The sequence below is a fragment of the Lepidochelys olivacea genome (genome assembly GCF_965140295.1).
Source record: "Lepidochelys olivacea isolate rLepOli2 genome assembly, chromosome: 1".
Taxonomy (NCBI): Eukaryota; Metazoa; Chordata; order Testudines; family Cheloniidae; genus Lepidochelys; species Lepidochelys olivacea.
The window spans coordinates 162,321,999-162,337,584 of NC_140411.1; the positions used below are offsets into that span (position 1 = coordinate 162,321,999).

At 38.2% G+C, this 15,586-nt stretch overlaps 1 protein-coding gene across 3 annotated transcripts in view; it reads left to right on the forward strand.

Moving 5' to 3' along the window:
- BRWD1 (bromodomain and WD repeat domain containing 1) overlaps positions 1-15,586 on the forward strand; it is a 109,488-nt gene that overhangs the window by 5,220 nt on the left and 88,682 nt on the right. For all 3 annotated transcript variants that reach the window (XR_014714419.1, XM_084651259.1, XM_084651260.1), the window contains exons 6-11: positions 2,150-2,248; positions 2,943-3,103; positions 4,904-5,125; positions 9,997-10,097; positions 13,424-13,494; positions 15,350-15,450. Coding sequence is in view for 2 of the 3 variants with exons in the window: in XM_084651259.1 (XP_084507385.1) it covers positions 2,150-2,248; positions 2,943-3,103; positions 4,904-5,125; positions 9,997-10,097; positions 13,424-13,494; positions 15,350-15,450 (755 nt within the window). In the remaining variant the exon portion in view is untranslated. The remainder of the gene's footprint in view (positions 1-2,149; positions 2,249-2,942; positions 3,104-4,903; positions 5,126-9,996; positions 10,098-13,423; positions 13,495-15,349; positions 15,451-15,586) is intronic.

A 15,586-nucleotide genomic window follows, 5' to 3' on the forward strand; every position in this document is an offset into this window, starting at 1 on the left:
AATGTGAAACTTCACTTAAGCCAGCTTCTTCAGTTTCTGAGCAGATTAAGGTGTAGTTGCACCTCCAAAATTTCTAAAAATAGACATTTGGTGTTTATTGCTAGATTGTGAATGTAGGTGATTAATGTTTAATTTTTGAGCAATGGTTGCACAATTGCTTCTTTCATAGAAGCTGGCAACTTACTTTTCCTACAGAAAGGCATGACAATCTCTTTCAGAGAGGAGGGACATGTATCTGCCGTCCAGTGAAGGTAGCCAGTACTAATCAAGCTGTCTATGACTGAACAGAACCACTGATTGAAAATTTGTGGATGTTATGGAAGAGGCAAAGAAACCCTCTTCTCACAGTCATGACAAGATGTTTTAAAAAACGCAACCTTTTGATACGTGTCAGATTGGCACAAGACTGCTGTTACCAGTGCTCTACCTGTCTTTAATCCCACTTCAGTTGTTGATGGGTCATTCGTAAGCATGGTGACCTGCGAGAACAAGGTGGGGGAAGAGAATGCCTAAAAGCCACTTAATAGTTGAGGACAAAATATTATAAAATCCAACCCAAACCCTTCTTAGAGTAGTTTTTATTTGGAGTAATGTTCTCCCTTGGAGCCTTTTGGAAATGCTCTGGTTTTATGTGCCTTCGTGTACCATCAAGAGTTCTTGGCTTCAGCTGAGGTCCATTCCAGTCTCAGTTTGTGGAGATACCTCTCTGAGTATCTGCATCAGATCATGATGAGGCTTTTCAGTGTATCAAGGCACTCTGTACACGAATGCCAGTCCCTTTTTGACTCTGCTCGTGGCTCTCAAGGGGGATAACATGGTAGTGATCCATTTTTTGGAGTAGGAGAGCTCCTGCACTTTGTGTTTGACAGAAATGGCTCACTATAACGCCACCAATTGTGCCAAAACCAGTCCGGCAGTGTCTTCCCATTCACATTTTAGTAATACGTGTGAAGTCAGGGGTCTCATTCCTGATCACGGCAGTTTGACAGTAATGCTAGGCTGGTGATTAAGTAATCAGTAAGACCTTCAGGTTTTTCCAGAATATTTGTGTGTGTGTATATGAAATTCTGTGGGGTCTGTATTTTTTAACTGAAAAAAACATTTTATGAGGTGGAACTATTTTAGTGGATGCCAGTGCATTTCCCAGTTACCTCTCTTCTGCACTTTACAAGCTGCACAGCGAATGAGGCAGTGACTTTGCGTTTGTTGTGAATCAAACTTGCTGCCATTTCAGCACTCGACCTGTTAAAATAAAAAAACTTTTAATATTGGGGAAAGTCTCCTCTCTTCCTGTAGTCAAACAGCTGACCTGTTGGCACAAATTTAAAAATAAATAAATAAAATCCACCTTTGGGCAGAAAACAATCCTATAAAATTTCAGTCTAAAAGGTGGTAAGGTTGGAAGGATATAAAACGGGTAGAATGGAAATGCTTGTGCAACCCGATCTGTAGTACTAGCTACTTACATATAATATGTAAAAAAGTATCTCTTATGGTGATATTAGATGGACAGAGTGCAGCTTTTTGAGCGGGAACTTCTAGTTTTAAATAAATCTAAGTGCTTCCATTGTTTTGGAAAAAGAGACCCAAAATACTTTTCAAGAATAACCTGGATATATGTGATCTTATTTTTATTATCTGTAAACTGCCATGAAGACGGTGCTAAAAATATATTGTGCAAGAAAACTTTATACATTGACTTCAAATAGCCAGAGTTTTCTTGCTTTATTTATCACAACATTAGTAATGCAAATAATAACTCAATTAGTAAATCATTTACTGGAGAATGTAGCATCTGCATTTTGTGCAGAAATGAGTAGGTTGGTACTTCACAAATAACTGAAGTCCTCTGAGCCTTTGGAGCAAGTGACTAAGTGTGTCATTATCAAACCTCCCTTGCCAGGACAGTATCGTAACCTGTCTTAAAACTAGGCTTTCAAACTGTTGTTGGAAAGTTTTAGGTTGTGAGGTTCTGAGCTTCTTCAGCTCTTATTAAACTTAATATTGCGGTACGAGGCCCTTTGGCAGGCTTGTTCATTACTATTTTTGCTAAACTTTATAATGGATTTTAGAACAGTAACGTTTGTGTTGCTTTTCTGAAATGTGCTCTTATGGGTAACTTTCTATGCAACTAATATTGATGTTAAAGATTGCAGGAATACTGTTTGGAAGGGCTCTGCTTTAGCTGCTCTTCGTAGAGGAAGACCTCCTGAAATTCCTGTGAACTATGGCCCTCCACCAAACCTTGGTACGTAGATGATAAAATCACTTCGAACTTTAGTGTGATATGTATTTCTTCACACTTATACTCCCGATGCTTCTCTTCATATAAATAGTGATGGAAATTGCATTTAAGAACCAGCTCTAGAAGTTTACCTTTAGAATTTTCATATTACTTCAGTGGGGCTTTGCATGATCACATGGGTCCACCCATGTAGAATTCATTGCAGGAGTAAGATGTTAAATTCTAAATGAAAGTCTTTCTGCTTTAAAAAACCTAGTGTACTAATAAGCAAATAGAGATACTTATGGGATCTGCAAGTCAGTGGTGTTTGGTTAAAAGGACTCTGTTTACCTAATTTATGAAAGTACATGGCAAAATACAAGATAGAAGATGCTGTCTGTTTTTGTAAAAAAAAAAAAAAACTACTTTATTTGGGGCGAGGTTAAATTAAAAAAATGCCCCACTTGTTTGTAACATAAACCCACAAGCTCAGAATAAATTTTGGAGTTCTGTGCACAAGCTAGAGAGTCACTTTACTAAATCCAGTAATCTGTTGGTTATGGAAGCAAGACAGAGTGGCTATCTACAGGAGACCTGTTTTTTTTTTTTTAATTATTATTATCTAGGCCCCCTAGAAATAATTTTTAAACATGGCTTTTCACATGATTTTTTTTTTTTTTTGCTTGCATTCTTTAATCTATTTGTATTTCTGTTTTAGTGGAAGTAAATCGTGCAAAACAATTAACTGGGTATGCAACATATAGAACATCGTTTCCAGGAAGTATGTATCAGCACATAAGGATGCATAGGCGGATTCTTGGCCATCTCTCTGCAGTCTACTGTGTTGCATTTGATAGGACTGGACACAGAATATTTACTGTGAGTTTATGTTGTGAATGATGGGTCTTCTAGAACTATTTCTAATTGGATATCGGGAAAGTAGCTTTTAAATGCTCAGTATTTATACCTGGAATATTCAGACCTCAAAATTTAAAGTTTAGAAATAAAAGATAATTATCTCCTGCACTTCATTTGGGTGAACTGTTTGGCATGTGTATGGAGGGAGGCATTTTTGAACTCTGTTAGCTGTTATTCCTTATTAGGTACTGATATCTACATACATGCTTTTTTCTCTGATACATTTCTGTTTTGGGTGTTGCATGTTTGTGCATAGTGGAGAAGGCGGCTGGTTTTATGGGACAGAGCTTTTATTTAATAGCCATTATTTTGGGGATTTGGTAGTGGAGGGAAAATTAACAAAAAGTCCAATTATTTTGATGTCATTTCAAATGTCTTCTGCTTGTGTTTGATATCAGAAACTGCTGTTATCTATTTGGATGAAACTAGGTACTGTGAACTTCAGAGTAAGCCAAAATAACAAGGGATCGCTTTTGTGTCATCAAACAGGCTGAAACTAACTTTTTTCCACTTAGGGCTAGAGTAACAAAATAATTTAAGCAGCTAAAATGGAAGCTAGATACCTAAATCCAACATTTAGACACCACTGAGATCCTCAAAACCTCTGCTCAACTGATGTCTAAAATTCCTCAGTGTCTCTGAGTTCCCACCAGCAGTGTCCCTTAGATGCCTAGGTTTCTGCTAATGAGTATGCACACACTCATTGTGCCTCTCTCCTGTCTAAACCCCAGCAGGGTCTTCAGACTGGGTGTTGCCCCACTTGTGAGGCTTGATCCAGTTATTCTCAGAGCTTGCCAGAACACTCTGTCAGTGCTGGAAGGGAGTGGTGGGGCGGGGGGAGGAGAAGGAGGCAGCCTCTCTTATAATCTTATTCCAGTGCCTAGGGCACTCAATTGCATGTGGGAGTTCCTAGTTCATTTCTCTCCTATACCTGATGTGGCAAAGAAATTTGAACTTGGATTTCCTACCTCTCAGGTGAGTGCTGTAGCTCTTGGATTATACTTATTTTTTTTTCTTCTCTTTTTGGCTCAATGAATATTTAATTATTTATGCGCAATGGAATAGTCTCAACAGGAGAGATTGAGACCCACACCACAATACTCTATAGTCCAGTGGCTAGGGCTCTCACCTGAGAGGTGGGAAATCCAAGTTCAAGTCCCTACTCCGTGTTAGGCAGAGGGGGAAATTGAGTCTGAGTCTTCCACACACCCCAGGTGGGTGCTCTAACCACTGGGCTAAAAGTTGGAGGCTGCTTCCTCCTCCCTCCTTCTTTCCATGGCTGTTTCTTGAAAAAACCAGTTTAGGCACCTAACTCCAGGTGAAGGTTCATGGGTGAGAATCCCAAGTAGAAAGAGATACCTAATTCGATTAAAGGGGTGGGGCTTAGTTCACATCCTTCTCAGTATTTCCTATTGGCTAATTTAAGATGCTCTCCACTGTGTGCTCGTTTTTGTGGATTCCATTCTTGGGTGCATAATTCTCCCCTTGTTTTATATTAGCAGCCTAGGTGCCTAACTCAGGGCTGTGGATTCCAAGGGATGGCAAAGTGCCTATGTCTTTTTGTGACTCGAGCCACTATGCGATATGACTAAATTTAGGTTCCATAAATACCAATAGCATAAGCAGGGTTTAATAGAAAATCTTAATTTTCCATACTCAGAATGGAGTTCATCATCTTTAAAAACAAAACTGAAGCAGACCGTATCTTGAGTATTTTATAAACTTGAACTTATGCCAGGTTCTGTAACCGTTTTTTCTTAGGGTTCAGATGATTGCTTGGTGAAAATTTGGTCTACTCACAATGGCCGCTTGCTCGCCACACTACGAGGTCATTCAGCCGAGATTTCAGATATGGCTGTGAATTATGAAAACACTATGATTGCAGCTGGAAGCTGTGATAAAATGATCAGGGTATGGTGCCTGAGAACTTGCGCACCAGTTGCTGTGCTCCAGGGACACACGGGATCCATTACATCTTTACAGGTATATTTCTAATTAATGGGCATATCTATCCTTTGTGTAGTAGCTTTGTGTTAACATCTAATAGCACATAAGCATTAAAACATACTAATAACGTAATGATGTTTAGTTTTATACCTTCAAAATCATTGTAAAAACCATTGACTGTTTTTTAGTGTAAAACAGAAAGCAATGTGTTTTATTTGATCTTGTGGTTTTATTTTGCTGTTAGTAAGAATTGTAGTATTGAATAAAAATCCAGTATCATCTTTTGACAAAGGTGTGTAAGCGAAAAGTATTGTCCAAATAGAAACAAACAGCAATACTGTAAAAGACAACATTCAGGAGTCAGATTTATTATGCTGTTCTCTTGCCTCGACCTGATTGATACACCCTACACTTCTAACTCACTAGAATTTTGGCTGCTGATAGTGTTTTTTTAAAAAAATTCATGCAGTGCTTAAATACTGTGAAGGTCTTGACTTGAGGAAAGTACATATAAATATTATAGGTGTTCCAATAAATTGAAATGCAAGATGTTCAAAAAGCAAACAAAGAAGTTCAGACATTAAACAGGTTACAGAGTAGCAGCCGTGTTAGTCTGTATCTGCAAAAAGAACAGGAGTACTTGTGGCACCTTAGAGACAAGTCTTGTGAAGAGAGAAGCCAGTCAGCCCCATGTGGCTCTCAAATCACAGAATTCCATTTATAAAAAAAGCAAACTTGAAGGCACTAGGCTGGCTAAACCTGTAAACAAAATCTGAGATAAATTGCACAAAAAATCTATCCTCAAAACTTAGGTCAACAAAGCTACGGCATTCAGGGGTGTGGAAAAATCTACACCTGAGTACCGTAGCTGTGCCAACCTAATCCCTGGGGTAGACATAGCTAGGTCAACCAAAAAAAAGCTTTTACACTGACCCAGCTACTGCTGCTTTGAAAGTTGGAATTCTTTCAGTGACAGGAAAAACCCATTCCGTAACTGTAGTCTGTGTCTATGCTGCAGCGTTAGAGTGGCACAGTGTTACCAGATTTACCTGTTACTTTGGGGTATGCTCATTTATTAGAGTTTCTCTTCGGGGGGGGTGGGGGGGTTCTGTAATTCTATCAATGTACTGCTTGTGTCACTTGTGTTCTCATACAGAGCTCTACTTCTCTCTTCTGAAAGTTTCCTCCCAATGGAGCTATCCTGCAGGACCTAGGTTCCCCAGGGTGGGGTTCTTCCAGCCGTAGAATCAGATGAACGAGAACACACACGCACACATTAACACAGCGCATCTGAGAGGACCAGGTTAATCAGCACTCCCAAGCTAACTCCTTACATGTCCCTGGACTCAGTAGGCTGAGTCAAGTAGCATTTCCAAGCTGTCACCCTCATAGGCCCTTGGATTCAGCGGGCTGGGTCCAACAGCACCTCCAAGGTGTCACCCTCATATGCCCTGGGCACTGCACCGGAATAGAGTACGCCTGAGCAGCCTGGGCTGAGCAGCACTTTCAGTCTGCCACCCTTATATGCCCCTGGACTTAGCAGACTGGGTCGAGCAGCACTTGCAAGTTACCACCCTCATATGTCCAAGGTTCAGCACGTCCCTATTCCCACTTTCACATTACTTGATGAGCAGACCACACAGGATTTTTGGGCACTGCAGGGATCTTTATCTTAGGTATGAGGAGGGTTGCTGCAGAGCAAATCAGGAAGCCAAAAAAACACCCACGGGGCGGGGGAAAGAGAGAGAGAGAAGCAGCCAGCTTAACCATGAAAGTTATTTATTGCCAGGTAACTATAGGGGAGCCAAAAAAACAAAACAGTTTTATAATCAAATTTAAGTTAGATTTAATATTATAAGTCAGGTTTAGAAAACTATAACTGATCACACAAGTGAAGGTCAGAAGGCTATACCTAGAGAGAGAGAGTTGGGTTCTCATCACTCCATGAAGCTTGAATCGATCAGGATTTCTAGGTGGTGGTGGTAGCAGAGGGTCTGGAATGCTGGAGACCTGCAGAGCCCACAGCATGATCAGTTAGGAGAAGATTCAGTCCCCATGGATCTAATGCAGATTTTGGATCCAGGCATCAGAACACATGAGCATGTGTAGGGGTTTTTGTAGGGAAAGAACAGTGGTTCAGGGGAGAACACTAGATTTGTTTGTGGGTAAACTGATGGCTCAAGGAAGTATACCAAAGTTGTTTTGTTCAGGCTAGACAATAGGAGCTGATCATTCCTGGCAATGGGCGATGTTCCTTCCAGGGAGCCCACAGTGCAATTAGGCAGCTTCAATGTTTTGGATACCATTAAAGGATTTATTAGTACAATTGGTCTGATAACTACTGAGCTGGGTGTGTGCTGGTGTGGGTTCATTAACATCTGGAGCAGAGATCCCAATCATGCAGTGCTTTCCTGCTTTTCTGGTCCCATAGTTCAGTGTGGTTCTTGCCTGGAAATCTTGGTTCTCCATTCTGTATGCTAATGGAGATGCATCCCTGTCCCATCTTTGATGCAAATGAGGCTAGGGGAGTTTCCTTAATCCTGTCACCCTTGTCCAGAGGAGTTTAGTTGTCTTCCCCCACTGCCTTTTCATTGCTTTTTGTAAGTCTTTCTTCTGATCTGCTTTGGTTCAAGCAAAGGCTGGGTGGAGGGGGAAGGTCTTCTGTGAGTCAGACAGGCTGGGTACTGCACTCTGGTTCCCCAAGAATACAGAGCTGATAGATAACAATAGCTTCAGTTTTATGGCTGTGCTGCTGTAATGCCTCTAATGTAGACATGACCAGGGATGTGTTTGTGTCATGAGTCAAGAAAGCTAAAGAGAAATTAATTCAGTAATAGCAGTTATACTAGTCATAGGATGCACTAAGATTATCTAACCTATAGGAGGACAAGTACCTGACTCTCTCAATTGGTGGCCAAAGTCTAGGGAAATTCTGCTGCCCATGTGATAAGAGCCTGGATTTAATGGCTCTGTTATGTTAATACCCTCTGACAGTGAAAATTAGTTACTACTTTTGTATTTTGAGACAAATAACTCCTAACCAGTAAAAATTTTACAGCAAATTGAAGTTCTGATAGGTTGGAGGGGGAGCGGCAGTAGAGTGGTAGGTAAATGTGGCAAGTTATTTTAAACTTTGTGGCTTTGACATGACTGAATTTTCTTTCAAACTGTATGTTTGGTATTGACATTTACTAAGGTCAGAATTTTCAAAATTATAGGTGCCTAAAGTTAAGAATAGTTTTGATTCTTTTTTAATAAAAGGACAATATTAGGATAAAATTTACATATTTCATTTAAAAGAAAATATATTAATACTGAAGGATACAAAACAAAAATAAAACTCCTATACGCACGAAAACATGCTACCTTAACTGTTCTATGTCAACATAAATTATTAAAATCAATACTTTAAAATATCTAATCTACTCTTGTCACTTACATTGTTTCCATTTCTCTCAGTTTAGAGTAAAAATAGACTAATCAGTTTCACATCCCACTTGTATGTTAGGATGTTCGGAATATTCCTTTCAAAGAACTATTTCTCAGGTTTAATATTAATTTATTTTAAACTTACTTTATATTTCAGAATTAAATTGATTTGATAATGTGTTAAGAAAAACACCCTAAGCTTGAGAAACAGCAATCCACAGTTTCTGACTTTACCTTAAAACATGCAACCATAGGACTCTTATTTTGGGAACAAACCATGCACAAGTGTGTTCTGTATGTTCTGTTGTGCGTAGTAGGTAATCCACTGTCTAGTTTCAATATATAATGTACTTTAATGTGAGTGCTGTGTGTTAATCATTGTCTTCCAAACTTTGCATATTTTAGGACCTTGTAATTCCACTTTTAACAAATCATACAGCAGGTTATTTATTAGAAACTGTATACAATTTGCCACCAGTGCAAGCTGGTTTGGGAGAGAGAAGTGGAAGGCTGGCATCTTTACCACCCCCTTGTCTTACAGAAATCAGTAGAAGATGAGCTCTCTTTCACCCAATTCTGTTTCCCTACAGCACTCTGGAGTTGAGGTTCCTTTTCATTCCTGCACAGTTTGTGGTGCTTGTAAGCATGGCTTTGTCTCAGCACCCATTATCCCTGACTTTTAAAATGCAGAATGCGAGTAGGCTGGTGGACTTGTTGAGTATTTGTACCTGAGACAGTTGTGTTGAATTTTCTTGTTGGCTGTAGCTAAGCTTTGTAATTTTAATGCTACTTTTACAAAATTACAAAAGGTTTTTGGTGTTGGGAAGAGTTAAAAAAAAGTTAACCACTATGTATGTTGCTTTTCACATCTCCTGTGTAGCTATTTTTAAATAGGTAGCCACCTGTGTAGCTTTGAATCAGAATCCTTAAAGAAAAACATCAGTATGTGAACTTACATGTACAGAGCAAGTACCTGTAAATGGTTAAACAATGCTAGTTTGTGTGACCTGGTTAAAACAGAATTTATAACAAGTACCTGCTGAGTGCAGATTTCCTCCACTGTCTTTAGAATTCTGTGTTTGCTACCTAGAATGATTCACTGACAAATTTTCAGTGAACTGCGACAGTCAATTGAGTTTTTTTTAAAAGGAGTAAAACATCTCCTGCACTTGCCTCTTTTTTTCTTTTTAAATATAGTCATGGCTGGAATACACAAGATAAACCCAACTTAAAAAGGGAATTTAAGACGCAAACCTTTGATTTCAGGACCTATAACTTTGTTTGTGTCAACAGTTGAATTTCAACTGTTCCCATAATTCATTAGAATCTAGAATAATTTTAAAAAATTATATGAATTTGTAAAAAGTTAACTTATTTCCTTACTTATAAAATAATTTCAAACAGGTAACATTGTCATTAAAAAGAAAAAGTTGGCAAGTTTTTATTTTAACATTTCCTGTGTATGGCTTTAATTTTAGTTTAGTCCAATGGTCAAAGGCTCCATGCGCTACATGGTATCTACTGGTGCAGATGGAACAGTTTGCTTTTGGCAATGGGATGCAGATTCCATGAAATTCAGGTATGTAAGTGGGTTGCTGTTGAGCTCTTCAAATGTCGTCTCTCCTTTCTTGATTACAAGATGGCAGTTATTTTGGGGGGTGTAAATTGACTTGTTACGTATAAATAATCTTTTGATGTTTATACACAGAAAGCTTAATATCCCACACAACAGCCTACAGAATATTTTAAGTGCCATTACACACTGCATTCATTACAAAATTGTGATTGATTCATTGTCTGGAGGAACAAACAAACCAATTCACTAGCTTCTTACGACATCAGAAATGCTGTGGGAAAAGTAAAATTGAGAATCTTAGTATATTAGACCCATATCGTAAAGGTATTTTTGCTGTCTTTGAGTTTGACAGTCCTGTTGTTCTGGGACCCATTACTTTTGTTCATTTCATGAAACTTGTGTGTAAAAATGTATTTAAAAGATGCTGCTGTCATTCAATTCATAACTGCCACAATTTACTGTTTTGATATGCAATTTTTTTACTAAATTAGTAATTAGGCTATTCCTAGTACTAAGCAGGAATCCATGATCAGAATATATTTAATATTTTTCCATGGAAGTGTTCATAATATCTAATACAGAATACTCAAATTTGTTGAACTGTTCCAGTATGTCTAATGTGGAAACTTCCAATACTTGAGCAAAAAAGTCTAATTCAGATTGTGAAAAGAAATCACTTATGCCTGTGCCAGTGAAAGCAGTGTAGTTGCAAAGGTGTTACTAAGGCATAATTTGGCCCAAAGAGCTTTTTAATGATACATGACACAGAAAAGTCCCAGGTTCACTCTCTGTTCCCAGTTTGTTTATAGGGCTAGTAGTTAAAAAATAAGTTTAAAAAATATATACAAGTAATATTTACTTCTATAGTGCATTTCAACTGTAGATCTCAAAGCACTTTACATTTAATATTATTGTGTCCAAAATCCCCAATGAGGATTTGGCCCCCATTGTGCTGGGTGATGTACAAACATAAGACACAATTCTTGCCTTATGAGGGGGTTTTGTAAACAAAATACATGTGTTCTGGAAGTCATTAAGGTATTTAGCATGGAAACCTATAATGCCATTTTTACAGTTAATTTTTGGAGTAGAACAGCCTTTCAGTTGTAGGATTTTTTCTTAGTTGACAAAGTTGGGTATATAATGGACTTTTTAAAATCTTACCTTTTCATCTCTCCCAGATCCATGTTTATCAGTATCTGTTCCATGAGTGATTGCAACACATGCTTAGCTGGTGACATTGCATCATCACAGAGCATGAAACCAAGCTTTTTACTCAACAGTTGCATATCTTTACAAAACTTTGATTTTTAAATCTGTTTTATACCTCATAAAATTACATGAAGCTGCAGAATCCTGAGACATACCTTACCCTTGTAGGCCAAGCTCCACACTTGGTACAATGTCACCAGCATAGCACTTACTGGATATGTCATGGAGTGTGTAAATCAGATTTGCAAAGGAGAGAGAACCCAAACTGTGGGGTTTCCATATTACCTCTGCTATTTTAGGCTGTGTATTCATAAATTTATGAATATATTTAAAAAAAATAGGACTGTCAAGCGATTAATCTGATTAATCGTGCAATTAAACAACAATAGAATACCATTTATTTAAGTATTTTTGGATATTCTGCATTTTCAAATATATTGATTTAAATTACAATACAGAATACAAAGAGTACAGTGCTCACTATATTTTTTATTACAAGTATTTGCATTATATAAAAACAAGAGAAATAGTAGTTTTCAATTCACCTAGTACAAGTACTGTAGAGCAATCTCTTTATCATGAAAGTTGAACTACAAATGTAGAATTATGTACAAAAAAACCTGCATTCAAAAATAAAACAATGTAAAACTTTAGAGCCTGCAAGTCCTCAGTCCTATTTCTCGTTCAGCCAATCGCTCAGACAAACAAGTTTGTTTACATTGGCAGAAAATAATGCTGCCCGCTTCTTGTTTACAATGTCACCTGAAAGTGAGAACAGGCGTTCTCATGGCACTGTTATAGCAGGCGTCGCAAGATATTTATGTGCCAGATGCACTAAAGATTCATACGTTCCTTCATGCTTCAACCACCATTCATGGGGACATGTGTCCATGCTGATGACGGGTTCTGCTCGATTAAAAATCCAAAGCAGTGCAGACTGACGCATGTTCATTTTCATTATCTGAGTCAGATGCCTCTAGCAGAAGGTTGATTTACTTTTTTGGTAGTTCGGATTCTGTAGTTTCTGCAGTGGAGTGTTGCTCTTCAGAGACTTCTGAAAGCGTGCTCCACACGTCGTCCTTCTCGGATTTTGGATGGCACTTCAGATTCTTAAATCTTGGGTCAAGTGCTGTAGCTGTCCTTAAAAATCTTACATTGGTACCTTCTTTGCGTTTTCTCAGATGTGCCATGAAAATGTTCTTAAAATGAACAACATGTGCTGGGTCATCATCCGAGACTGCTATAACATGAAATATATGGCAGAATGCAGGTAAAATAGAACAGGGGATGTACAATTCTCCTGCAAGGAATTCAGTCACAAATTTAATTAGCGCATTATTTTTTTACCGAGCGTAATCAGCATGGAAGCATGTCCTTTGGAATGGTGGCTGAAGCATGAAGGGGCCTACAAATTTTTAGCATATCTGACACGTAAATACCTTGCAATGCCGGGTACAAAAGTGCTATGCAAATGCCTGTTCTCACTTTCTGGTGACATAAATAAGAAGTGGGCAGCATTATCTTCCCATAAATGTAAACAAACTTGTTTCTCTTGGCGATTGGCTGAATGAGTAGTAGGACTGAGTGGACTTGTAGGCTCTGAAGTTTTACATTTTGTTTGAGTGCAGTTATGTAACAAAAAAAAATCTACATTTGTAAGTTGCACTTTCACATCAAAGAGATTGCACTACAGTACTAGTATGAGATTAATTGAAAAATACTGTTATTTTTACAGTGCAAATATTTGTAATAAACAGTATACACTTTGATTTCAGTTTCAACACAGAATACTATATGAAAATGTAGAAAAACATCCAAAATACTTCATAAATTTCAGTTGGTGTGCTATTGTTTAATAGTGCGATTAACGGATTAATTGTGATTAATTTTTTTGTTAATCGCATGAGATCAACAGCCCTAAAAAAAAAAAAAAAAAAAATCAAAACGTTTACTGTAATTCCAACTTCTCACAAAGAAAACATACACACTTTAGCTCCTCAACATTGGTGATTGTGCATGTGTTTGTGGCAATGTGAACTCAGATTTTGAAAGATTGTGTTAACCTTTAATCTTTACGTTGCATGTCCTGATTTTTCAGCAACTTTTTTCTTTTAAAGTAATCGGCCAGTGAAGTTTACAGAGAAATCCAGGCCTGGAGTTCAGATGCTTTGTTCTTCTTTTAGCATTGGTAAGTTGTATGCATGTTGATATTGGTTTTTCCACTAATGTACAGACACATTCTGTCAATTTCAACTGTCCTACATTTGTAATAAGTCTTATAATTCCTCTCCTTACACTCCAGAATTGGATGTAAGGATCCATATAACTTTATCCTGTTCTTCCTACAAAGCCTTGTTCTATAGAATCATAGAAATGTAGGGGCTAGAATGGACCTAGAGGTTATCTAGTCCAGCCCCCTGCCCCGAGGCATGCCTAGACCATCCCTGACAGGTGTTTGTCCAACTTGTTTTTAAAAACCTCCAGTGTGCAATCCCTGTCAACCTCCTGCAGAAGCCTCTTCCAATGCTTAACAAATCTTATAGTTAGGTTTTCCATAATATCTGAATCTACACCCCTGACTCCTTCAGACTTGCTCCCAGATCCCTGCAGTCATTGCTGATCTGATTGGGGTCATACCTGGCAGTATCATAAGTGTCTATGTGGATGAGCAGCATGGGGTAGTCGTCAGAGACAGATGAACCTCGCAAACTTTCCATAACACCTAGGATGCAGGCTCCGGGCAGGTAGGGCATCTTCCGGGACAGCCGATCAGGCCAGCAGATGGGTAACGTTCAGCATCTGGGAAAGAATGGACAAAGATTTTCTTAACAAAGAACTTGTTGCAAGGTCCAGTTGTAAGCTACTTTGCCATCTCCTGTGCTGAGCACATCAGCTACTTCTGGAGCACTCTTCCTAGTTGAGCAACAAGAGTGTAGTGTAAATACAATGTTGGGCTCTTACATAACATTATAGAAGATGTCTGATACGCCCTGTCGATACCTCCAATCTAGAGAACTACATGATCTCTTGCATTTTCAGTGGGGGTGTGTGTGTGTGTGTGTATATATATATATGTGTGTGTGTGTGTGTGCTCTGTGCGTTCAGTAATGCTCTGAAGATCTATCACAAAAACAGTAGGTTGGCTGAAGGTATTGTGACAGATCTGCTGCTGCCTTTCTGGCTTGTGATTGGAGGGTGATAGCTCATCGGGGCTGGGGAAGGCTCTGTAGCCCTTAAGAGGACCGTTGGAGACCTGGGGGGACAGCGCTGAAGGTAGCTGTTCCAGATGGTGACTGAGCTGGGGTTTCTGGAGTTGGATTCATCTGTGTTAAGAGAAACAAGATACATGTACATAATGTAAATAAAATACACAGTGTGAGGTCCTATCAGTTTTTCTCCAGTAACCAAAACTGACCAGCTATAAGGCCCTGAAATTGACCAGCATACTTATAAGGGGCAACAGTATATTTAAAATGTGTAATGTGAATTTATTGGCTTTGCATGCACTTTGCACATGGCTTAATGTCTTGTATGTTTTGACTATGCTTCCTTCAGTTCCCAGTGATTGGATGAATTCTTTATAAATAAAAGCAGGAGAATGAAAAATGTGTCTGGATTTTTTTCACTCTTTTACTGTTTCCCTGCTATAAAATCTCTCCGCTTGACCCTTAATTTCGTTTACAATATGTGGATATTTCCAGTGAAAAATTGCCAGTGTAACACACTCTTTTGAAGTATGGAGAAGTCTTTCTACTCTAAAAACAGTATATAATTTTAACTGCAACCTTGTTTTAGAAAGTTCTCATTATTATTGTTTCCTTTAATCTTTCATACTAAAATGTAGTGATTTTACTTTTTTATTATTTATGGCTAAAAAGGATTTTTTAAAAAAATGAATTTTCACTCCACCTTTGTATAGTGGTGGGAAAACAGCAAGAAATTTGACATTTGTCAGAATTTTAATCTATCATGTTCTACCTGATATTGTAACAAATTAAAATTCTTATCTGTGTCAGCTTTTTAATTACTGTTTGAATTTTCAGGTGGTACATTTCTAGCAACAGGCAGTACAGATCATGTTATCAGGATGTATTTTTTTGGCTCTGAAACACCTGAAAAAATAGCTGAACTGGAAAGCCATGCTGTAAGTAAGATTGTTAAATCTACAAGTCACCTATTTAAAATACTTAAAGAACTGTGTTGGGGCTTCTAGCAGCATTCTAGATATGGCTTTAAAAGTTTTCTGGATTAGATTTTCCAGTATGCAAAATTTTAAGTGA